Here is a 26,235-nt window from a genome sequence, read left to right on the forward strand (position 1 = left end):
ACCCCACCTCGTATCCTTCCCTTATGACTTCAAGTGTGGGTCCCATGCAAAAAAAGTGAAAAAGAGAGTGACTTATAAGTTTTAAGTAAAGGTGTACCAACTTATGACTTATAAGTCTCATGACTTAATAAGTTAGTGTTGTTTGGCAAAATAAGTCACTTATTTCACTTTTCAGCTTATAAGTAGGTGACTTAAGAGAAACCAAACATGGCCTAATTAGCTGAAGATTGGCTAGATGCAAGTCGTATGGTCATGAATTGGAAGACCGACCTATGATTCTTTAATTTCGATACTTAGAAAACGCGCTATCAGAAGTTGGACTTAACTTTCGTTCATGGAATATATACCAATCGAATCAACGCGTTTCACGCTGAACATTGTCGTCATATAAAAATACCGCTGAACCATTCGTGTACTACTTTTAGATTTAGCACCTTATTCTCCAAATTCGAAGTGCGTGTGCTCATGTGAATAACTAACTCTCCCCCTCCACTCTTTAAAAGGCACCCAGCACTCCAGTCTCTAGCTAGTTCTAGCTAGTGTCCAGTCACCTCCTCCTACGTAAGGCACAGGCTTCTCCGAGCACTAAGCAGAGCACGGCGAGCTAGCAGCAATGGCTCGTGTCGTCGGCACGGCAGCTGTGTTGCTTCTCCTCCTGCAGCTGTCCTCGTCGTACGACGCCATCGTGGCCCAAGCAGACCCTGCCGCGCTTGGCCGGAAGGTCGGCGTCGCCGAGGAGCCAGCGGCCGGGAAGAACGCGCCGGCTGGGCCCGGGAGGTACGCCGTCATCTTCGACGCCGGCAGCACGGGGAGCCGGCTGCACGTCTTCAGGTTCGACAGGCGGATGGACCTCGTCGGGATCGGCGACGACATCGAGCTCTTCGCCAAGGTGCGTACGATTATATAAGAACATGGTATGTGATTCTTCGCCATGTGTTTGTGGCACACTTCTGATTGCTCATTGTTGTTGGTTGTTGGTTCAGGTGAAGCCCGGCCTGAGCTCGTATGCCGGACGACCTCAAGAGGCTGCCAACTCCATACTACCTCTTCTTGACAAGGCCAAAAGCGTCGTCCCTTCACGTCTTATGAAAACAACCCCTCTTAAGCTAGGAGTAAGCAAACAAAGTTTGCTACCATAAGAGTGTGCACACTTTTTTACTGAGTTTGTTTACTAACACTAAATTTTGCTACCAAACTATCGGTCATAAAAGGTTAAAAAAACAAAATTGTCAGGAAAGATAGCATATCTTGTAGTGACTCTTGGACGTCAGCTAGGTTTGTATGCTCCTGTTTATTGGCGCCCCCAGGATGGCAGGATGTTAAGTGATTTGGCACAAAAACACACAATATATTTGGTTGCATATTTAGTGTTAGTAAAGAAAAGTAGCCTTAGGAAGTAAATTGGTCTGAATTTCTACTATGCAACATCTAAAAATTTAAATTATTGTTTTTATCTTACTGATCGATCAAACTTGCAGGCAACTGCTGGACTGAGACTTATTGGAGAAGAGAAGGCAGAGGAAATTCTTGAAGCGGTAAGTTACATATGCTACTCTCAAGTTTTGATTTGGCATGACGTGTCATTTATGTCATGCATGAATTGGACAGGTCTCAAAAATCACTCGTTGTTGATTTTCAATACAGGTTAGGGATCTTGTTCACACAAAAAGCAAATTTCAGTACAACCCCGACTGGATCAACGTTCTAGAGGGATCTCAAGAAGGACACTACTTATGGGTATGATACTACTATGGAAATTATTTTTTTTGACACTTGTTCTAAATTTCTAAGGGACGGACATCGTTCATCATTACCGACCGGTACTAGAAATCTTAGGAGGTATACGGTAGCTGAAAACGGCAAGTAGAAATGGTTTCCAATATACTCATGTTTAACTTTTCTTGTATACCTCATATGCTCAAGCAAGTACTCTTTCATTATAACAACACTATTCTGGATGCCATGAGATGTAGGTTGCGCTGAACTATCTGTTGGATAGATTGGGAGGAGACTACTCGCAGACGGTAGGTGTTATTGATTTGGGTGGTGGATCAGTGCAAATGGCCTATGCTATATCTGCATGTGCTGCTGCAAGTGACCCTGCTGTACCTTATGGAGAAGATCCCTATGTTACAAAAGAGTATCTTAAAGGAAAAGATTACAATGTCTATGTTCACAGGTCGAATATATTGTATTAGCTTGGTAATGTCTGCTTATTAGCACTAAAAATGATCAGCCAAACACACTTCCTGTTGCAGTTTCTTGCGCTTTGGTGCTTTCGCTGCACGTGCAGAGATTTTGAAGGCAAAGAATGGGCCATTCAGTTCCTGCATTCTGCGTGGATTTAGTGGTACTTATGTTGCCAACTTTTCATTTTTTAAATGTGCTTGAATATTTTCTTGTCAAATAACAGTGCCAACCATAACTAGTTGCTTTCTGCAAAAAAAAAAAGTGAAGGTACATACACCTACAATGGGGAGCAATATGATGCAACTGCTTCACCAAACGGCGCAGATTATGACAAGTGCAGGAAAGAGATAACCAAGGCACTGAACCTAAACGCGCCATGCAAGACAAAGAACTGCACCTTCGATGGTGTGTGGAATGGAGGAGGCGGAGCAGGGCGAAATAACCTCTACGTCGCTTCGAGCTTCCACTATCTTGCCTCACATGTAGGAATGACGACCAATGTCTCAACCTATTTGTACCTTAAATTCTTGCAACCACGCATATGCTACGAGAACTGAATCTCTTCTCTCTTCGAGGTTGGATTCATCGACAGCAATGCCCCAAGTGCAAAGGCCGCTCCCGCCGCATTCAGAACCGCTGCAAGGAAGGCTTGCCGATTGGGTGTTAAGAAAGTAAAAGTTGTGTTCCCGAAGATTGAAGACGCCAATGTGCCATACTTGTGCCTGGATCTTACTTACCAGCACACACTTCTTGTTGATGGCTTCGGTGAGTAGCTAGCATTATCATCAATTAACGTACATGCAAAGAAATTTCTCTGCCGATTAATATTAAAAAAAAACTAGACCAGGGGGAGAGATGTCCCCTCTGATTTTCATCTTAAGAAGATTGTGCCGTGACTCGAACCCAGGCTGGCTCAGCAAACCGCTTCTTTGGCGTGTTCAGCTAACCAGTTGCACCATGAGAGTGTTGGCTCTGCTGATTAATATTACTGTTGTCCTTAACAATGTAAAGTTCAAGATGACACATGGTTCTATGCTGTGCTGCAGGCCTGCACCCAGCAAAGAAGATCACATTTGTATCTAAGGTGAAGCATGGCGAGTACTACATTGAAGCAGCATGGCCTCTGGGAACTGCTATTGAAGCCCTGTCACCCAAAAAGCAGATCGGAAATAATTAAATGATATAGTTTCTGGTTGTTAATAAGTGTATATCAGTACGTGGCACTTTAGTTGTGGTTTGTGATTATTGATATGTATCACGCTATGGGGTTAGCATTCATATCCAATAACTTCTTACTTTCAAATAATTTATGCACAATGGCTTGGCTATAATTTTTCAAAGAACTTCGTTCAAATATTGAATATTTTGATTTAAATGTTATTTAACTTTGGTGTACAAACAGTTTCAGTATGGAACTCCTGTTGACAATTATTCCAAATTGACTAAATTTATTTTTGAACAGAAACGACTAAATTATTACAATAATTCAGTCAGCATGGCATTCTCATATTGTGGTAAATTTCAGCATTCGGTTCAATAGTAGAGAATAGTATTATTTGTAACTTAAATTAAAAGTTTCTCTGGAGTAAAATATGATGTGCCAAGCATGGCACTGTAGTGCAGATATGGATTTTGCAGGACTTTAGATCTGATAGGGTCACAAAAGTTTATATGGAAAATGGTAATAAACAAGCATAATTGCAACACGCACTTCCTTTTCCATATATTCATATATACATATCACCTGGTAGTTTTCCTTGTTGTCTCTCATACATAAATAGATAACCATTAGTTACAAGTCAACTTAAAATTTGCAGGAAGTATAGTTATTGACACTATTTCTGCTATTTAGATCCATGATACATAGCACTGGAAGAAACGGCTCCAAATAGCCAATAGGTTTTCCACACCTGCTCAGGAGGAAGGCGCATCTGGTTGACTCTCCGGCAATGCAGCTAGGAATGCAGGATGTTCCATATAGGCTTCATGGAGCCTTGCCAGGACAGGGTAATTTGACTGCAAGGCAGAAAATGACCCTTTTTATAGTTAAATCGAAACGGAAAGCTGTTTGGAGAACGTATTCCAAATTCTGATTCAACTGCAAGATTACAACCCACTGCTAGAAAAAAAAAAACACTAGTACCGGTCAGCAACCCCCCTCTAGTAGCGGGCGGCTGACCATACATCAACCATACACATGAGAAGTTCTCTATGTTTGATTTAAGGAAACAGAATAAAGAAGGTATTGTTCCGTTTAACCACCGTAACATTGTGCTTTGCAAGCAGTAAGCCTGTAATTCTGTTCATCCCGTGTTGAGGTTGTAAATAAAAAAATAAAGATGTAACTCGCATGCACATTGGTACTTACCATATCAATTCCAAAGCGCTTGATACCACCATATATCTGGGGTTCAAGAAATACATCTGCCTGTATCGTTAAATAAAGGGAAAAAACCAGTTTACACTCTCAAACTATCACAAAAGTTTGATTTTCAACCTTCAACTGCAGAATAACCGGATAACAAGGGTCATTCAACTTTTAAAATCGGGAAAATGTAGCCCCTTGAGTGGTTTCAAAGGTGGTTTTTTATTTTATAAAAAATAAAAATGTTCAAGTTTGAACTAGAAAACATATAAGTAAATTATTTTATATCAGAAAAATACAAAATAGGTGACAACTTTTTACTAAAAATATGACCAATCGATTAGCACTCTACTTGTAAGTTATTTGAATCCAATTTTTTTATGTTCTTAGTATTTATTTATTGTACTTATGCCTATTATTTTTAATGAATAAAATTCAAATAGAGCACCAACACATAGGTTACAATTTTAGAATTTTTTGTACCATTTTCAAAATTTTAATTTAAAATTAATTATTTTAGATTTTTCTAGAACTAACCAGAATTTTTTATATTTTAAAAAAATATAAAATCACCTTTGAAGCCATCCAAAGGACCAAATTTATCCAGTTTCGATAGTTGGATAGCCTCCGTTATCCGATTTTACAGTTGAAGGTTGAAAATCGAACTATTGTGCTAGTTCGAGGATGGAAATTGAAATTTTCCCTTAAGTAAATATAGCTATCTCAGATAAAACAGAGTGAACTGCCACAAATATTGTGAGCTAAGTTTTGTAGCATCAAACTCGAGAGGTGCTTCATTGTAGGAACTTTGGTTTGGTAGTTTGGTGCTGCTCATGTGCTCAGCTAGAGATTTTTGTTGGAGAACATAAGCATATGTCGGGTTTTCAACATCAATCCATGTTTCCATATCATTAAATTTATACCTTATTAAACAAAAATTTACAATTAAATTTGAAATGAGGTACAAACCAGCTGGATTTCATTTCCTGTGGCATATGTAGTATTGCATCCTTTCAACAGCTTCTCAAGAGCTGAAAATACATCATAAATAGAGAATTTAAAACTAACGAAATAAGATTTAAGATATCACAATTTATGTTTGATGTGATGAGAGAGTACCGAAACTGTGAAGCCCCTATTGATGTGATGCTGGGTCCACTTAATTGCCTCATTTGAGTCCAACTTCTCCTCTATGAAATTCTGCAATCAAGATACAGAAGAAAACATACATTTTGTTACAAAGAAAGGAGCAATAAAGAGTGCATCTATTGCAAATAGAAAGAATAGGTTCTGCGAAGGAACTCACAAGAACAGGATAGTTTTGGAGCGGTTGAATGCTTGAACCGACTATGCTTGCAATCTGCAATTCAGAAACCATGACCATTTAACTAAGATGGGCAATAAAATGCCCCTGATGTCAGTATGGTTTTTCAGATAAGGGATTAAACCGGCCTCTATATCCGTCTTGTAGCCCAAGCGTTATCAAAGTTCTTAGACTCTAAACGACAAATGAGAGGTTTCATAAATACAAGAAAAAAAGCTATAGAACAAAGAAAGAAAGTTAGAAGACTAGATTTCAATCTTCTTCTTCGTTCCTACTCCAACTCTGCAATGTCTTCACACAACGTCAATCCATCATATCTCTCGTCTGCTTAGAAACTTGATGTCTAGATTGTCTACTGCTTGCCGAATCTTTATTAACTCTAAACCCGATCTCAGGTGCTGTGCATGTTTTTTTTTGTTTGATTGCACATCTCTGGAGTTAGGTGTGTCTTCAGCCGAACATTATTTTGGTAAAAAAATATTCTTCAGATGATATGTTGAAATGATTTTTCCCCATAAACTCAGTTATGCTATTCCAGTGAAAGAGTACACGGAGAAATTGTTGTGTTGGTTTTATTTTTTAAAAAAAGAAATGGTTGTGTTGGCGCAAAAAGAAGAACGAACCTGGATATTCAGGGCCCTCTTTTGGGGATCTTGCGGTAGCAGAGGATGCTGGGGGTACACATCCTCAAGGTACTAGTACACCAAAAGCAATATAAACTTCATGACCATGGCAATTGGCAACTCAAAAACTGCTTTCTCAAATTCTGCACCTGCATATCTGGTGCCTTACTTACCATTAAGATTGCAAAGGAATCTGCGATGACCGTGTCGTCGTCCACCAGTGCCGGAACATACTTTATTGGGTTCAACCTCTCAAATTCTGCATCCAAAGAAGTACAAAGAACAGTTGACAGTTTCGGATGAACATTTATGCACCTGGATTATCTGAAGGACACACTAGTTTCAGAAGGACCTCTGAACTTCTGTATCCCAAAGTGGAAGTACCTGAGTCTGACTGCTCGTTTGCGAGGAGATTCACCGGCTTATACTCGTACTCCAGTCCTAGCGTGCCCAGCCCGTCAGATTGTGTTTCAGCAATCAGAATGTTCATGTTCAGCTCACACTTCTGAAGCTGGTGCTCATGCAGGTTGCAGGTCTGACAGAGTCATGCGGAATGGTGGGATACCTTTGAGGTTGAGGGCGATGCGGACGCGCTGCGAGCACGAGCTTCGCCAGGAGTAGAGCTTCAGCTTCACCGGCGCCTCCGGCACGGCCCCTGCTCCGGCGATCGCCTGATTGGAATAATCGGATCAGAGAAGAGGCCGGCGGCCGTAATCCGCTGTCAAAAGGTGCCAGCAAGGTGCGTACCTGTGGTGCGTTGGATGAACAGCCGGACGCCATTAGGTGATCGAGGCGACCGGCGGCGGTGTCTGTCGATAGTGGTCAACGGATTTTGTGTTCTTGGTTTTGGAGGTCGCCAGCAAGGAGTAGGACAAATTGCCGCCCACTGGGGTTTGAGAACAATTCGGCTCTCATGGAAGGGAATCACGCAGGAGCACAGGTGACCGGTCGCCGTCGAGGCAGTCCGAGCAGCGTGAATGTGATAATTTTGTTAGCATTAACAGCAACTCCAGCAATAGCCTCTAAATCAGATACTCTAAATATCTAAATATCAAATGAGAGTTGTCTCTACTTTGTAGAGGTTTCTAAATTTGCATCAACTCGAGAAATAGCACTCAATTCCAATTTATAGCAGAGGGCTCCCTGTAGACCCCCTAGAATTATAGGGTGGAGGAGCGGTTTGGGAGACCTCCTCAAAATAGAGGGTCTAGTAGAGTCTGGTGGATTTTATTTTTTAGCTGAGCCCTCTAGATTTGGGATAGGGGTTTGTTTAGAGCATCTCAAGCAGATTACTTATGTCTCTTACCCTATATATTTTTTTATCTTCATCACCAATAATAATTTTTACATTTATGGTAGCTAGTGTTGTAGCAGACTACTCAAAATATAGGGTTGGGGGAGAAATCCCCTACATTTAAGAAAGAAGGACGTAAGTTTTGGTGATCACTAAAAAAATTTAGGTAGTGACGACGAAATTGGTAATGTGCTGAAGCAACTCCTATTACCAAAATGACAAATTTTTTAAAAGAGGGAGTCCGCTTGAGTTGCTCTAATAAAGTGATACTCCCCCTCCGTTCTAAAATGCAGATCATTTGGATCTTTTAGATTTATAATATTTACTATGTAACTAGATATAATATATATTTAGATGCATAGCAAAATTTAGGAACGTAGAAAAGCAAGACAACTAATATTTTAGAATGGAGGAGTATTAGTTACAATTCTTAAAGCTAGTAAAATCTAAGGAGATACAGGTTAAGATCATAAAAGACGGACTAAAATCTGCCCTGTCTAAATCGGCTAGAGCTTTTAGAAACCTTAACTTTTTTTTAAACTAAAATTGTGGGGAGATCCCTACGGCACTCCATTTCAAAACTTATATGTACAAAAAACACAGTTAGGAAAACTTACAAAAGGGAAAGAAAAGCAAGGAAAATTACAAGATCCTGTCTAGCCATTGAATAACTGTTGGTCTAAAAACTTCCCTAACTCTATAAAGATGTCGGGTGATCGGTTGTTCATTGAACTTCAAGGTTTAGAAACCTTAACTCACAAAAAGTCTAGCTGATCTAGAAAGAACCACAAAGAAAAGCCTCCCTGAAAGAAGTTTTATTTAAAAAGTACAGGAAAAAAGCCACGCCCCACGGGCCCATTCAGACCAGATCTCATGGAGTAATCGAAATATCGAATTCGTGTTCAATCTTGTGCTCCGGCGTTTTTCTTTTTCCACTATTTTCGGATATTTTTCATGCGATTTTCGATTCAGGAGTTATATTCGATCTTTTCACAAACTTATTTTTGGATATTAATTTTTGAGTTTGCGCATTCATGGTTCAAGTTTTATTTAGTTTCATTGTGATTTGAGTGACTATTTTGTGTTTCAATTTTCGGGCTTATTCTTGGCATTACCTTTTCTTGCTTCTTCTCTGGTTCTTTTCGTTCCGCGAGCATGTGTGGCGCCACGGTGTGCAGTGTGCGCGTGTTCTTTTCGTTCCGCGAGCACGTGTGGCTCCATGGTGTGCAGTGCACGCGCGGCGACACGTGGAAGATCGGCGAGCAGCTTCGCTTGTTCGACATCTGCCGGCGACGGTGGTCGGCGGATCACTGCGCCCCCCAGCGCTCGTGCAGTCGTGCGGGGCGAGCAGCCCGTCGAGGAACGTGGCCATCACCAGCCCATGCGGCGACGGGCTTCGCGTCGCGGCCCAGAGAGGTGCCAGGTGTGGCAGAGGGGCTGTGGCGCAGGAGCAGCACCGAGGCGGGCCCAAAAGGAGCAAGCTCGTGCCTGCCTTTTTTATTTTTATATTTTAAAAAAATAAAATTTCAAAAATATATGCCGAATAGGGAAATTTTCAAAAAATGGGTGCCTGTCGCTCCCGGTTGGCGACAGGACCTAAATATAAAAAAATTACATTTAGGTCCTGGCGCCTAGGGCGCATTAAATAGTGAACTTGTAAAATTGATATAAAATCATAGAAAAATCATAAAAATACAAACTCAACTGTTCTAGATTCTATGAAATAATATCTACAACTTTTGTTACATAAAGTTTTTCATTTGATCAATGTATCTAAATCAAAAAAATAGTTCTTGTACCTAGAAAAATCTGAAATAATTCATTTGGTCTAGTTGTGCTTATCTAAAATTTATCAAACTTTTTTTTATAGCTCTTAGGAAATAAAATAATGGTACTGTAGAAGTTATGGCTTCTAATACTCAGTATAGTAGCATGGATAAATAACTCATTTAAACTAGACATATTGTAAGATCTAATTTAAGAACTTATTCTAGAAATGTTTTTTGGGCCTACCAATTTTGTACAAGCCTATGCTAACCATATGCAACACTCTGGCCAAAGATGACATGCATCCAAAGGATGGATCTTGAGATTTAAATAAAAGTGCATTAAACTAGTATTTAAAATAGAGCAAGATACATTGATCAAATGAAAAACTTTATGTAACAAAAGTTGTAGATCTTGTTTCATAGAATCCAGAACAGTTGAGTTTGTATTTGTTTTATTTTTCTACAATTTTATATTGATTTTACAAATTCACTGTTTAATGCGCCCTAGGCGCCAGGACCTAAATGTAATTTTTTTACATTTAGGTCCTGTCGCCAACTGGATGGGCGACAGGGCGACAGGCACCCATTTTTGAAAATTTCCCTATTCGACATATATTTTTGAAATTTTGTTTTTTTATATATAAAAATGAAAAAAGCGCCTCGTGCCTTACCCTAGGCCCGGCAGCAGCCCACGTGGGGTGCTAGGAGTCGGCCCACCTCTCACCAGGGTTTCATTTACCGACTGGACCGGCCAAACCACCGGGGTCCGGTACCGGTATACCGGTCCGGTTTGGCCGGAAACCGGTCGGTACCAGTCAAATTCGAATTTGAATTCAAAAAACTCAGTTCAACCAGTTCGTACCAGTATATCGGCCGGTTAGACCGGTTTACCGGCCGATTTGACCGGTTTGAATTCAAATCCAAATTTAAAATCGCATGTGTAACCGGTTTGGAACGGTATACTGGCCGGTTTGACCGGTTTACCAAGTGGGTCTTAATGAGCCGTCTCATTTTTTTTCTTTTCTTTTTTGGTTTAACTTTAAATGCCCGAAAAGTATGATAAACGAACGAATTTTTGAGAAACTTTGACACCATTAGATTCGTCGCACCTTGAAGTATTTTTAGGAATTTTTTGGGAATTTTTCATTTTTTTGAATTCAAATTTGAATTTTGAATTTGGGCCGATTTGGTACCGGCCCAAACCGGAACCAGACCGGACCGGTTTGACCGGTAACCGGTCAAACCCGACCAGTTCCGAATGGTTTTGTAAACCCTGCCTCTCACTAAATCAGCCCAGGAGCACAGTGAGCAAGTTTCTTTTCTCGTTTATTCTCCGCACATGTCTTGGCTCATTGATTTCACTAGTAGGATGTAGGATGCACGTGCGGCATCGAACGTGTCTAAAGAATAATGTTGCGAAAAAAAATAATCACACTAAATTTTAGTTGCAACAAGTATTTTTGAGAAACTATATATGGTGAAAACAAGTAGCGAGGTCTCAATTGTCGCGAAAATAGACAAAATATTCGAAACATGGAAATAGTATATAACTATAAAAATAGGTAAATGGTATGTATAAGATAGTGTATAATAGAATGTATAAGTATAAAATTATGTTCGAAACATGATACCGCTATGAACACGGCTGCTTTTTCAATAATGCATTGCGTTCTATTCGTTACAAACGAACTGAATAACGCTCCAAATAGCTTGTGTTCTTCCCTAGGACCTTAGCACATCAGTACTAATCAATAAGATGTTACTGTGATAGCCAGGTAACTGATCAATAAAAAAACATGGCATTCATAGTTGCTCAATGACCAAAAACTTGTTTTGGATGCTGACCAAATTGGAAGTGTCTCGGTGCAAACATGCTGATGTTGAACAAATTGAACAAAAAATCTAGTTTGAATTTGCTAGAGAAAGTTCATTTCAGACCTGTCAAAATGTTATTCTATTCAAAACAGGGGTAAAACCACCAAATTCAAATAATAGTAGGGGTAAATCCACAAGGGCAAATTGATCTTTTCAAAGCAATTTTAACACCGTTAACTGTTTTTCATGGAATAGAGGCCAATCCTACCTTCGTTTTCAAAAAGCAGGGGTAAATTCGCAAAGTTCAAAAAATAGGGCAAAATCACCATTTCACTTCAAAAAGGGGCCAGAACGCCAAAGCCTCATTTATATTTAGTCATTCAGCAAGATCAACAATCACACAAATAAATACTGCAAGCTTATAGTAGGAACTTACTTTCAGAATATATTATTTGATGAAGAATCTTAAAGCTAACTTGCAAATATTTAACTTTCCTATCTCTGCACATAGCCGTGGGCACATCATTTGATTCAAGTAAAACAGCTTGTGCTTCTACAGGCTCATCAGACGTGAGTAGTTATCCTAAAGTTATAAAGTGCTTCCTAAAAAATAAAATACTAACTTCAGGTGTGGAACAATCAGACAATTACACAATCCAAACTTTCTTTGAGCACACATCTTCTTAAAAGGATGTAGCATATTACTCGATTAACATTATTCTAATTCTTTCCTGTAAGCATGTGATATGTCTTCTGGTGAGATTGGGATAAAATTGCCCACTAAAAAAAGGAAAAATGATTAGTTAGTAAAATATAAAATATGACCTATAAATTTGGATAAAATTGCCCACTTTCTCACATCAAGATCTTGTTTAGTAAAAATTCTCAAAGGATAAAAACAATCATCACAAAAAGGCAAGGATATTAAATGGGAGAAGGGGGGAAGGATCTAACTTATGGAACGATTCATCTATGCCGGTGACCTCCTGGTGCATCAACCCAGGGGCAGCATCGCTTCTCCAACCAGATCAGGAGGCCAACATGATTACAGCAACACATGACACAAAAGTATGAATCAATCAATAAACTTGAAACTTACTTTCTTATTACCCCCATGTCATGCATTGAACACGTATATTGTTGTACGGTGAAGACATCTGCAACAGCGGTAAAGCATCCAACTTCTAGAGCTTAGGGCACCTTTATTTTGCTTCTGAAGGATTAAGTAAATAAACAGGCACACAACGATGGCATGACTCTCCGCTGCAGAGTAATTGGACTCCAGGATAGGGAATGGGCACTTCAACAATCTTATAGTTATACTTCGGAGTTCGGACTGATTCTCTAGGGAGTCCAATGCCAATCCATCTATATGTTTCCCTCCTCGACACATCAATGACCAATTTACTCGGCCTGGCTCCAACTGGCCCTTCTGAAACATTGACTCGCATGATGCGATCCGTGATAACAATTCTGTTGGATCTCTTGTGTGTACCTTGTCAGCCAGCATCTAATGGATCTCTTGTGTGTACCTTGTCAGCCAGCATCTGATGCAGCACCCTGACAACCTGTGTGTCTGCTAACGGCCCAATAAACTGCACCGGGTTCTGCTCGCTCCACACCGGATAGTGCCCTGCGCCCAATTAGAATAGCGATTTTAGAACTGAGCCCCAAAGAAATTCGTGAAATGTCATGCCAATGTATTCTGGCGTTTAGAATATCTACCTGTGTAATAGATTCTCCTAAACCATGTGTGTCCGCTAGCCCGCCATAGTCCCATGAGGTAGTAGAATAGCTTGTGCGCCCTGCAGCCCCAGCAACGATCAAATCATCATGAGCAACATAATTTAGTAAGGTGATTAAATAAGTTAAAGCGGCAGGGAACAACTGCCAAACAGGAATATTTAGCAGATTTAGTTCCTAGTCATTATAACAAAGAGAATAATGAAAGAATGGGAAACCTGCAAGAGTTTCTAAGGATTCCATCGCTGAAGTTTATGCCTTCAGAAATCTTACCACCAATGACGGCTAATAAAAGTGCCCCATTGACGCCTGTGTCTTGGGAATTTTTACTACATGATTGAATTGTCTGCTTGTATTTGTTGAGGACAGCCTCAACGTCAACACTGTTCCTTGGTTCTCTGAAAACATGTTTCTTTTTTACAAATCTTGGAAATTGTTCCTGCAGTAGTCCATGCATCATATACACATGTTTCATAATGTCAGGAGTACTAACACCACGCAAGCTGTAGCTATGAGAGATCGGAGGCCGGGGGGAAGGATCCCGGCAGCGGCGCTGCCTCGACGCCGTCCTGACCTCAGCGTCAAGGAGGATGCAAGGCGAGAGCGAGGAGTGTACTCAGGGCAGAAGCCACGAGATCTGATGAGGACATGACACCTTCGGATAAGACCATTGATTACTTGATGAGCTCGTTTCGACATTTGCATAGTAACTTTTGGTATAACTCACTTGGTTCCATATGTACATGTCTCTATTTGATTGAAGGTACAATTGTCTTCAAAGTTATCAAAGTCCAACATTTGGTTCGGCAGCCCAACATTGCTTCTTCACCCTTGGGACCCCGGCCCAAGTAGGAGCATGCCTCAAGAATATGGACAACACCTTCGGGATGGCCCAAGACATCCTCCACCTTGGCCACCACCTTAGAAGACTAGCAAGGGCGCCCCAACCAAGGTGGAGGCCCAAACCGATTCAACTTCGTTTCAGTTTTGGACTCCAGGAACATCCCGCACTAAAACGGACGCCCAGGTTGCATACGGAGTCAGATTTGAACATTCTTTATATGTTGGAAAGATAATTTCAAGACGCTTTCAATGGAACAAGTTGCAGGCCCAAATTCATCCGGATTCGACAGGAATCATCCCAACAAATTGACGTCCAGAATCTGATCCGGCGCTGCGACGTCGTCTTTCGGTCTTTGGGCCTTGTATCGTGTTGAAGCCCATTAGGGGTGCGTCCAAGGGGTCTTGCATGACCCTAGAGTCTTCATAAATAGCAGCCTACGCTCCATTAGGGTTTGGGTTTTGCTTAAGTTATTCTGTCAAGAAAAGTCGTCGCTAGATCGGTTTGTGCGACCCCAACTTATGAGATTAATTATTCATCTGCAGAGTCACTTCAATTGAGCTGCGTTCTTTTGAGTTTTTGCTTGTGTTCTTCATTGCGCTTGCAGGGATTAGCCTTCGTGGCGAGGTCAACCGGGTTGTGACATGGTTGATAATCAGAGGAGTTGTGGTGCTAAGATTGCAGGGTCAGATCTTGTTGATCTGAAGCCGGATCGGTGTGTCGCTCTCCGAACACAATGATAGTTATTCAGAACCTGAAGGAAGATTGGGAACCCACGTCCCCATCAAGTGGTATCAGAGCATACAATATCTTAGTATACAAATAGGACTCTTGAGGAACCACCTAATACACGATCTATCTGCTAACCGGCGAGGAATGTCCATCGCGTATGTATGCCGAACTCCCTAGCCATGCGCCCTTCTCCTTCTCTTGTACACTTGGCTGGTCATAACATCTCTCCTGACCTCCGGAAACAGCTCGTCCTCAAGTTGGAACTCGGGGTATGCAGCTTTGAAGTTAGGAACAGGCTCCCACGTTGCTTCTGATGTAGGGAAACTAGACCAGTGGACAAGGACGTGCCAAATGCCTCGACGAAGCTGCGACTTGATCACTTTCTCTAGCTGTTGGAGTGGCCGGCCATGCTGGAGAGGAGGTAGCACTAGAGTAGTTGCTGGTGGCGTGCCATGGAAGGGTTTGAGCATGCCCACATGGAAAACATCATGAATTCTGGCACCTGGAGGCAAGCGGAGACAATATGCAACTTCACCAATCCGTTCAGTGACTTGGAACAGTCCAGCATACTTGGGACCGAGTTTTCCTCATGTGCCAGGCTCCAAAGTTCTTGTATGTCGATTCAGCAAGCGAAGCCATACACAGTCATTGACGTTGAACTGCAGTGGTCGATGGTGGACATCATAGTGGCGCTTGGCATGTTCCTGAGCTTGAAGAAGTCGTTCTTTGACATCGGCTATGAACGAGTCACGTTCTTGGAGAAGTGTGTCCATCGTTGTTGTGCTTGCTGATGCTGGACTGTATGAAACCAGTGATGGAGGATGGCGCCCGTAGACCACATGGAACGGAGTTGTACGCAAAGAAGAGTGGTAAGCTATGTTGTAGACGTATTCTGCCCATGGCAACCAGTCCAACCAAACCCTCAGTCGATCACCAGTAATGCAACGCAAATACATTGCGATTGTTTTGTTCACTGCTTCGGATTGGCCATTCATTTGTGGATGAAATGATGTACTCATGCAAAGCTTAACACCTGCTCTTTTGAATAGATCCCGCTACACATGTCCTGTAAAAACTGGGTCACGATCACTGACTTTGGACTGAGGAAATCCATGGAGGCGCACAATATCATTGAAGAATGCCCTGGCGACTAAAGCAGCAGTGTAGGGATGAGCAAGCGGTATGAAGTGAGCAAACTTGGAAAATCTGTCAACCACTGTAATAATAACACTCTTCCTGTTCACTTTCAGAAGTCCTTCAATGAAATCAAGTGACATATCTGACCAAATCTGGTCGGGAACTGCGAGTGGTTGGAGCAAACCAGCCGGGTGAAGAGCTTCTGTTTTGTTACGTTGATAGGTGGAGCAGGAGCGAACAAAGTCACGTACAATGGCACGATCAGAGTCAATGATGAAGTCACGACGAAGGCACTGCAAGGTTTTCTGGATCCCTTCATGAGCAGCCGTGTGTGACATTTGCAGGATATCTTGTAGAGTGGTTGACTGTGGAGGGATGTAAATTCTATTGCCTTTCAGGATCAAACCGTGCTCAGTTCGCCAAGGTTCGCCACGGCTCATGGAGACAGTGTCTCTTAGGTGTTGAAGATCCTCATTGTTGTTAATTTCATGGCGGATGTCATCCAGCAGCTGAAATGATGGTGAAGACAAGGTGGACAACTGGTGTTTATGTTGTTCACGTTGAGAGAGAGCATCGGCAACTGTATTGAGCCATCCTAGCTTGTATTCGACGGAGAAGTCAAACCCAAACAATTTGCTTACCCACTGATGTTAAGGCACCGTTGAGAGGCGTTGGTCGAGCATGAATTTCAGAGCATAATGATAATGTGAACTATGAACTGCCGGCCCCAAAGATAGGGGCGCCAATGACGGATAGCTTGTACAAGGCCTATTAGTTCGCGTTCATAAGCTGCAAGATTCAAGTGACGAGCTGCAAACGGTCTGCTGAAAAAGGCCAGTGGCCCTTCTCCTTGGTGAAGAACAGCCCCAAATCCTGTGCCTAAAGCATCGCAATCAACTATGAAAGGTTGAGAAAACTTTGGGAGATGCAGGACTGGTGCAGTGGACAGAGCAAGTTTGAGGGACTGAAAAGAAGAATCTACTGCATCCGACCACTGAAAGCTGTCTTTCTTGAGGAGCTTTGTGAGTGGAGCTGCCAGCAAACCGTAGTTTTTGATGAAGCATCGATAATAGCCGGCAAGGCCTAGGAAACCACACAATGCTTGGGCAGAATTGGGTTGAGGCCATGACTGAATTGCCTGAACTTTGTCCATGTCCATTGCCACCCCAGAGGCTGAAATCTCATGACCGAGATAATGCACTGAAGTGGTTCCAAAAGAGCATTTGGAACGCTTGACTTGCAACTTATGAGAACGAAGGACAGAGAGAACAGCTCTCAAGTGCTACAGGTGTTCAGTCCAAGAACTGCTATAGATTAAGATGTCATCAAAAAATATGAGCACACACTTGCGGAGGAACTGCTGTAACACTGAATTCATAAGGCTTTGGAACATGGCTGGTGCGTTAGTGAGACCGAAAGGCATTACCAGGAACTCAAAGTGGCCATGATGAGTTCGAAATGCCGTTTTGGCAATGTCATCAGGGTGTACTCTCACTTGATGGTAACTAGCTCTTAAATCCAATTTGGTGAAGAATTTTGCCCCATGTAGTTCATCAATCAACTCTTCCACAATGGGGATTAGAAACTTATCTTTGACTGTTTGCTGGTTTAGAGCCCTGTAATCCACGCAGAAACGCCATGTGCCATCTTGTTTCTTGACTAAAAGCACCGGAGCAGAGAATGGCGAAGTACTAGGATGAATTATTCCTTGTTCCAACATAGTTGTGCACTGATTCTCGAGCTCATCTTTTTGGAGATGGGGGTACCTGTATGGGCGGACAGCCACAGGGGTAGTGTTTGGCAGCAGATGTATATGATGATCACAGTCTCTAGGCGGAGGTAACCCTGCTGGTGGCTCAAACACATCTTGGAATTCATCAAGTAGATCATCAAGGAGTGGAGTAGCCTCAGTCCGCATGGTGTGCAGATGGCTAGTAGACTGAATGTCCCAACGCTAAGAGCCAATGCCTTTCCATAGAACATGGTGGTCGTTGCGTGTGAATGCCATGCAAAGATCATCGAAGTCCCATAAAATTGGACCCAATGTTCTGAGAAAGGAGATGCCAAGTACCATGTCATAGCAGTCGAGGGGAATGGCATAGCAGTCAATCTCAAAGAATTCTTCACCAATGCACGTGGCGACATTGCGAGATAAACCCCAGCATGCCACGCAGTCACCATTGGCAACAGTGACACTAGCAGCTGGGCTATCATTGAAGTGTAAACCGACTTTTTGTGTTGCTGCCCTGCTTATAAAAATTGGTGCTGGGCCCTGAATCAAGCAAAGCCGTGAGCTCAAACCTGCCAATGGTGATATGTACTTTCATAGTATCATTTTTCTAAATTCCTGTGATGGCATGAAGCGAGATCAGTGGAGGCTGCTCTGCAGGTTGTTGGTCGTTGTCAGGATCCTCCACATTGTCATCATCAGAATCAATCACCTCTAAGTAAAACAGTCGTGGGCATTTATGTCCATGAGTATATTGTTCATCACAATTATAGCAAAGTCCTTGGTGGCGTCGTTCAGCCATCTCGCTTGGGCTGAGACGACGCAATAGCCGTGGAGGAGGTGGAGCTGTTGCAATGTTGCCAGCAGGTGGAGTTGCAGTTGTCAGCGGTGTGGTTGTTGCTGGTGCAGGAAGTGCTGGTCGTGTCGAGACCGCCTTGTGGTAACACAACGAGGCCGGAACGGCTGGTGTCGCGGCGCGGCGTTCAAATGCTCTAGCCAGGGACATGGCCTTTTGAAGGTCCATGGGAGCTTGGAGCTCCACATCAGTGCGCAATGGCTCGGGCACGCCCCCCCTGAACAGCTGAACTTGCTGTAGGGGTGAGAGTAGGTCGGCGTGTGCCATGCACGCCTGGAAAGCTTCCTGGTAGAGTTCCACTGACCCAGGATATGGAAGACGAGCAATGGCAGCAAGATGGTTAGTGCCCAACAATGGACCAAAGCGCTGCTAGCATAATGTCTTGAATGTTGACCACGAAATGCCGCCGGCATAGCTTGGATCACGCTCCAACATATAGTACCAGTGCTGGGCAACACTGGTCATGTCGAACGAGGCGAAGTCAGACATCTGGCGCTGCAGACCGTAGATCGCCGATGTCAGGGTGTCGAGCACAGCAACTGGATTAGTTGATGCTGCGGTTGGTGTGGTGGCTGGAAGGTCGGGGATGGGCGGTGCGGCGGTGGACGGAGCGGTGGCGGTGGTGGTGGCGGCGGCGGAAGCATGGACGGAAGGGGTGTTGGAGGTCCAGATTGTCAGGAGCACTAACACCACGCAAGTTGTAGCTATGAGAGGTCGGAGGCTGGGGAGAAGGATCCCGGCGGCAGCGCTGGCTCGATGCCGTCCTGATGCCGGCATCGAGGAGGATGCAAGGCGAGAGCGAGGTGAGTACGCAGGGCAGAAGCCACGAGATATATTAGTCTCCAACTTGACTGTTTACACAATATCTTAGCATATAAATAGGACTCTTGAGGAACCACCTAATACACGATCTATCTGCTAACCGGCGAGGAGCATCTGTCGCGTCTGTACGCCAAACTCCCTAGCCACGCGCCCTTCTCCTTCTCTCGTACACTTGGCCGGTCATAACACATAATCATAAGAAGAAAAATAACATAACTCCCTCAGGCACAACTGTTACAATATTGCAGATGAAATGTAGAAAGTCAACCAATGCCAAAAAACATGCTATACTGCTTTCTTCATCATGTTCCTGCTGGAGATAAAACTAATTTACACCATCTTGGATGCTAGCTGTCCTATTGGCATATCCACTAACCTGAGAAAACAACAATCAGATGACAAGAGCATTGGGCAATTGAATGGGTACATTGGGGTAGAATTCTTCACCTTGTGAACTATATTGCTTTCTTTTACATACTGACAGAGTTTCACTATATTTATGTTATTGATGTCAAGGGAAAACAAAAATTGGTTTATGGTCATAGAAGACATAGTGGTGGCACTTATTGATCAAAACTCATTGGAAAGACCTTGTTAAAACTGTCAAGGTCTGGATTTATTGCTGATTCCTAGCTCCCAAAACATTGTGAAATCTATTAAGGTATTCATCCAGGTGGGAAAGAACTGTCTTCAACTACAATCCAAAAGGAAATTAATATCAGGAAACAAAAGTTTGGAAAGAAAGAATCAGATGGTGAAGTTTGTTTTTTGAACAACACTATTTTCATACTTGGAAGCAGCATATTACTGAAGGAATATTTTTTTATTTTTAACTTATTTTTTAATTTTATTTTAAAAATAACCCGCCATAAATATTTGCAGATCTAACTCTTTTGGTCGCGCCACATGCATTGGTGTGACAAGGTGTGCCATGTTGACTCGCTTCGGAGCGCTCGGAAGAGGCCTGCCAGCGCATATTCCACGTGTCAAGTTTGTCACACCATCCCACTGGCGCGACAAGGTTCGACCTTAGAAAAATCAAATCTTTTTCACACAAACTTGGATAGAGATGATTTTTATATGAAAATTATAGCTCTCAACGAGATCTACAACTTTGTAGTTTTGATTTTTTTTTTTCATTTGAAGTCATTAATATTCTTGAATAATTGATTTAAGCTTTTGACAGCATATTAAGCACTTGTACGTTATCAGGTCATCTCTAACTTGACATGTTTATTATGGTTGTACAAATTAAATTCTATATAATGTTTGATATAATAAAAAAAGATGGATTTACACTGTTGGATTTTATGAAAATATAACGGTCTAAACTGACTCAAAGAATCTATATCAAATATGATTAAAAAAATCTAATTTTGGAATTAGAAAATTAAAAAAATAGAATATAATCAAAGAGTCCATGCCGAATACAAAAATTAGTCAGACTTACACACCCAACCAAGACCACGCCTTAGGACACGGCTAATGGGGATCAAAACAGGTTGATTCTGATAGATGGAATTAAAATGATGGCTCAAAGCAAGAAGATAGCATACGGACCTACCAACCAATCCATGACCGTGCCCCAGCCAATGCAATTCAACTAGGCCATGGCCATGCCATGGGGCACGATGACACAATTATTGATTGTTTTGTATGCTCGTCGCTATCTTGTTTTCCCTTGACATCAATAGCTCTACTGTCATGCGATATACGTCACAAAAGATATAGTGGTGGCACCATCTTATGGCCATCGCATGTATGCTCGTCGCATGTCATAGAAAAGGGTATTCAATTCACTTTTTGTGACGTATATCGCATGACAGCAGAGCTATTCGTCGCTATGGCAGTTTGATTTGTGACATTTTGTATTGATCACTATAGTTTAGTGACGAAAATGAGGTGCTCGTCGCTAACACGAACTGCAAATCGTCACAAATGAATCAAGGTCCATATCTTGATGAATTTTATTGTGTCATAATGGATAACCAACAAATGTCACAAATCTATGACAAATTTGTATTGCCAATTCGTCATAAAAAATTTTCAAACACTATAAAAAACTCTTTGTTTTACGTTACCATCAAGTATTGGGTGTATATAAGAAAATTATTTTGCAAGTTACTTCACAAGGGTGTCTTAATTAGTTTTTTAAAAAATAGAAAAATGTCATGTCCCAATGCGTCAATGGGCTTAAACTTATGTTAATAGATAAGCTAGGTACAGAGCCCAATACATGGGCTGCTTCCTCGAACCACAGCGTGGGCGAGCACAATCTCAAAAAAAAAACTAGCGAGCACAGCAGTAGCCAGGCCGGCCAGTTGCTTGCGCGCGGCATGCTGCTGCCAGCTGCGGGCCACCAGGTGCTAATGCCCCCCGTTGGCCCAATGAAGCCCGTCAAAGCACCAAGTGGCCGAGCAAAAAAAAAAAAAAAACAAGTGCTTCTTGCAAGACTCGAACCTGAGACCTTTGAGCCAACAAAAGGTGGGCACGAACCACATCTTTTGTTTCTTATTAGAAGAAATATATATACACATACCCTTTTCTAAATTCCACAGAAAAATTATTTAGTTCATAATAAATGGTAAAACACATCAAAAAAATTGTGAAACTTTTCCCATAAGCATATTGTTCTAAGTAGAACATAAAAAATATCAAAATCACATTGCAGTGTATATTATTAATGAAGTGTTGAAACCACAATGAGTACCTAAGTCACACTGCTATCTCATACAAGATACAACTCAGCTATCAGCTTATCACTACAATGTTGGTCTAGAATCTGAAAAATGATATTATATTTGCCTTCTTATTTAATACTGTGCACTAAATAGCTATCAGCCTATCACTGCGCTCTCCCTCTCCTCTCCTGCCTCTCCTTGCCTCTCCTCAGGCTGAGGATCATGTATTTGACATTTTTGATAATGTGCTCTTTTCAGGTTGAGGATCATATGCAAGGAACAAAGATAATCTTTTACTATTATAAGATTTTCGGCTAGATTAAAACTTAAGTTAGACTATCATTTCACGCTGAGTTTTACTTGTGCTATTGTATATATATGCTGATATGGATCAAAACTTATTTCATGTAATGAAATGTTTAAAATGTTGTGTTTACATGGGTTGTGTACATGGGCAGTTTTATATTTATGGGCTGAAATGTGTATGGAATGAAATTTTGGGCCAAAAAGTAGCTTACTTCTAAATTGGCACAATTAATAAATGTGCCATGAGTGAAAAGTCAACCTCCATGTTAGCAGACACGTCATCATGAGTGCCATGTCATTATCCATGTCATCATCCACGTTGGCATCCACGTCACCATCCATGTTGACGGACTATTCAATCCGTGATGAATTTTGTGATGTTTATTTTTGTCACAAACACTGGGCCTGGATTGGGCTAAGCGGGCTCAATGCCAATCTATGACGTTTTTTGGAGTTGGTAATGACGAAAAGCAACCATCACAAATTAGTGATACCGTAATGATCGTCATAAAATTTGTGACAAAAAAATACATTTTCATCACAGTATACATTTTATGACCCACATTAGACAACAAACGTATTTTCGTCACCTGAGCGTCACAAAATGCAAAACATAACAAAAATGACCATTTTTGTGACATAAATAGAACGTCATCTAAATTCAAATCTCTTGTAGTGTGTATATGGGCTTCCAAGCCAGGAACTGTAAGAAATTCGGCACAACAATAGTAGAGAAATCTTCATGCCGGCGGTGGTGGCAAAATTTTCCTCCATGAGTTAAGAATCTTCGAGTTTTTCTCATGTAGTTACGAGCACATGATGTTGATTAGATGTTGTACATATGCACATGTAGTTTCGGAGTTAATTCGTATGAAATAGATATAATGTTTATGAACAAAATTTGATAGGCAATGTGAAAATATGTACAATAAGACTTAGTGATGTATAGTGGTTGAGGAACAAAGTCAAGAGGAACAAACAAAATAGACTGCTACAACAAAGCATTTATAATAAAAAAGATAAAATGTAGAGCACGGGCCAACTCGCTAGTTAAAGATAATTAATAATATCTAGTGTTATATTATATTCCATATACAATGATGATATAGTTTGATTTCTCATTGTATTTCTTATCAAATTATTATTATTTAGTCCATATTATTTCATATATCAAATTTTATATAGAACTTAATTTGTACAACTATAATAAACATGTCAAGTTAGAAACGATTCGATAGACGTACAAGTGCTTAATATGCTGTTAAAATATTAAATCAATTATTCAAGCATATTAATGAATTGAAATGAAAAAACTCAAAACTACAAAGTTGTAGATCTCGTTGAGGGCTACAATTTTCATATAAAAATCATCTCCATCCGAGTTTGTATGAAAAAGATATAATTTTTCTAAGGTCGACCTTGTCGCGCCGGCGGGGTGGCGTGACAAGGGTGTGCTGTCACGCCGGTGGAGTGGCGTGACAAGCTTACATGTGGAATATGCGCTGGCAGACTTCTTCCAAGCACTCCGAAGCGCGCCAACGTTGCACACCTTGTCACGCCAATGCATGTGGCGCGACAATGTGTTTTTGTCACACCACGCGAACCGGCATGACCAAAAGAGTTAGATCTGCAAATATTTATTCGGGCGGGTTATTTTTAAAATAAAATTGAAAAATAGGTTAAAAATAAAAAAAATATTCTTACTGAAGCAATGCTATAATCCCAATTTTAGGCCAAGAAAACACCAAAAAAGGCCAATTTAGAAGGAATGCTCAAGTCATGTACTGACTGAATTTTGCTTTCAACATTAAATTCTGAACATGAACCGGACAGAGACCATATTTAGAATCCTATTATGTGCCATAAAACCATGTAGGCAAGCCAAGGTAACACCACTAAAGGGCCCTCCTTGTTTAGGCCCCTTTAGCCTAATTCCTAAATTCCCCTTTTGAGTCTTGACAACAATACCAAAGTGCATCAGGATACAAAAGATGGATCTCAGGAAAGCAAGGCCTGTTCAATCTCCTAAAGAAAAGGCAGTGAAATACTTTAGAAACAATGTAAATGTTATGACTTATACTTACTGAATAGCAGCAGTCTTCTAGAAGAGCTGGAGATTCAGTTGCTCAGACACCCGACATGCTTGTATTGTTCCAATCGAATATATTTTGTACTTCTGCAAGACAAAAAAAAAAGAAGATATATACACATTAGTATTGAAAACAGGGGTAGGTTCGCAAGACATGCTACCTGGGGAAATACAGATACTTGAAAACACACTTTTGATCCTGAAATTTTGGTTCATGCTTCGAAATCAGTGGGCAAACATTGAAAGCAATTAGCCAATGGCAACAAAACATCCTCAGGACCTCAGGCCTATTGCTACTCTAGTTCATCAGACAAATCCATTCGAAATTGTTCTACAATATTTTTCACAATTTGAGCTTCGCAACAAAAAGACAATTGATCGGGAACAACCATTCACTCATCAACTAATCAAAAGACAAGAGCTCATGTTGCATCTTCAGCATCTCTGGAGCATATTCAGCATTCCCACCAGACCATTTCCACTTAAATATAATTATCAGACATCATTCCTCTACAACAATCCAATTCATTCCTTTCTGCTCTATGCATTCTGAAGTATTGTCTTCTAAAATTAGTATGTCAGGTAAACAGGTGGGTTTGGCATGCAAACCAAATTACTACTCTATGCAAATTCAGGCTAACATGAACTCAAAACATCAATGATTCTATGGTAACCATGTAAATCAGTCTAGAAGAATCTTTATGTGAAAACAATTTAGATGTCAAAGAAAATATAGTTATAAAAATCTAGTTCCAAGACAAATAGAGAACACATTATTGAGATAGATTTGTGCAATTTATTATTTGTGTATTTCACTTCATTAAGTCAAATTATCAGGCAGCAACCGGACCCAAAAGGATTCCCAAAAAAGACAGATGGAACATAGACATTGATCTCTCAACTTGTACAGAAGATACAATTGTTAGATTAATGAAATATTTTATGAAATGAACCATGTTTATACTCTGATCCTCTCTTCTACCAAATGTTTAGAGTAGAAGTTGATTCATAACCAGAAAATCGGAGAAAAGATTAGTGATAATAAAAGGGGCAACAGGGTCTGCTCAGCTCCTTTTACTTTCTTACATATATAAGAGGCCATCTAAATAGAGGATAATCGCATATCTTCACATTAAGTGCAGATAAACCCCAAGCTGCAATAGACACAGGCATGTGGCAATGCATAGGCAAGCAATTAACTGGTTCCACATTAAGCAATTTTCAGAATAAGTTGATGACCCATTTTAGAGATTAATAAGCAATTTTCAAGACTGATATTTATATCTGATCCATCCTCTCAATTGCAGGGGTTCAGATATACAACACCCTTAGCATATATTGCAGAGATTAATAAATACATTCCGATGCAACTATTTTTGATTTGACTACCATTCTCATCGCATACATCAACTTGCAGGAACACATGATATCATTCAAGTAAAGATTGCTGTAACAATTAACAAGCTCCTACTTACAGAAACATCCTGATCCTCCTAAACAGCTTGATAAAATCATATAATTTTCAACATAAATGCAAGGAAAATACATGCATGTAACCCTATGTAATTGCATTGTGCCTGAATTTCCTACATAATTGCAGCTAGTCTAGAGTTGCATACCATTTTCAGTGGCTGGTCTGCTTAAACTTGGAAAGAAATAGTATATGAATATTCAAATTTGCTTCTACCATTCGTTTCAGAAAAAAAATATGCTTCTACATTTGTTCAGAAAACAAGATTCTTTGCAATCCAATATTCTTTCAGGCCATTCTGGTTCAAAGTAAAAGAAAATGCTACCAAAATCTTATGGTTTCTCCAACGTGCTCTTCCACTTTAAGCAAACTAACAAGTGGATTTATACTTCTGAGAGAAAATCAACAATCATTGACCAAGAAAACAAGGAACAGTCAAGTAAGTATA

At 40.9% G+C, this 26,235-nt stretch overlaps 2 protein-coding genes across 3 annotated transcripts; one reads left to right on the forward strand and one right to left on the reverse strand.

Moving 5' to 3' along the window:
- Positions 1–431: 431 nt before the first annotated feature.
- LOC120643957 (probable apyrase 3) lies at positions 432–3,526 on the forward strand. 2 transcript variants are annotated; one of them, XR_005663250.1, is made up of 9 exons: positions 432–889; positions 984–1,112; positions 1,479–1,535; positions 1,645–1,737; positions 1,974–2,179; positions 2,259–2,350; positions 2,458–2,672; positions 2,783–2,955; positions 3,237–3,382. XR_005663250.1 is itself a non-coding variant. In XM_039920477.1 (9 exons), exons 1-9 carry the CDS (start codon positions 614–616, stop codon positions 3,365–3,367), a joined length of 1,389 nt encoding a protein of 462 aa, XP_039776411.1. In that variant the 5' UTR covers positions 436–613; the 3' UTR covers positions 3,368–3,526. The 2 variants fall into 2 exon arrangements, 1 of the variants encoding a protein (XP_039776411.1); XM_039920477.1 differs by having other exon boundaries at positions 436–889; positions 2,766–2,955; positions 3,237–3,526.
- Positions 3,527–3,940: 414 nt separating this feature from the next.
- Positions 3,941–19,195, reverse strand: LOC120645452 (glutathione S-transferase zeta class-like). Its single transcript, XM_039922235.1, has 12 exons — positions 18,861–19,195; positions 13,106–13,185; positions 12,913–13,013; positions 7,068–7,173; positions 6,887–6,943; positions 6,676–6,761; positions 6,503–6,574; positions 5,862–5,915; positions 5,683–5,755; positions 5,525–5,589; positions 4,559–4,618; positions 3,941–4,206 (listed from the first exon to the last, which is right to left on the reverse strand). Exons 1-12 carry the CDS (start codon positions 19,193–19,195, stop codon positions 4,105–4,107), a joined length of 1,191 nt encoding a protein of 396 aa, XP_039778169.1. The 3' UTR covers positions 3,941–4,104.
- Between the last annotated feature and the right edge of the window lie 7,040 nt (positions 19,196–26,235).

The sequence above is a fragment of the Panicum virgatum genome, chromosome 8K, assembly GCF_016808335.1.
Source record: "Panicum virgatum strain AP13 chromosome 8K, P.virgatum_v5, whole genome shotgun sequence".
In the NCBI taxonomy this organism is placed as follows: domain Eukaryota; kingdom Viridiplantae; phylum Streptophyta; class Magnoliopsida; order Poales; family Poaceae; genus Panicum; species Panicum virgatum.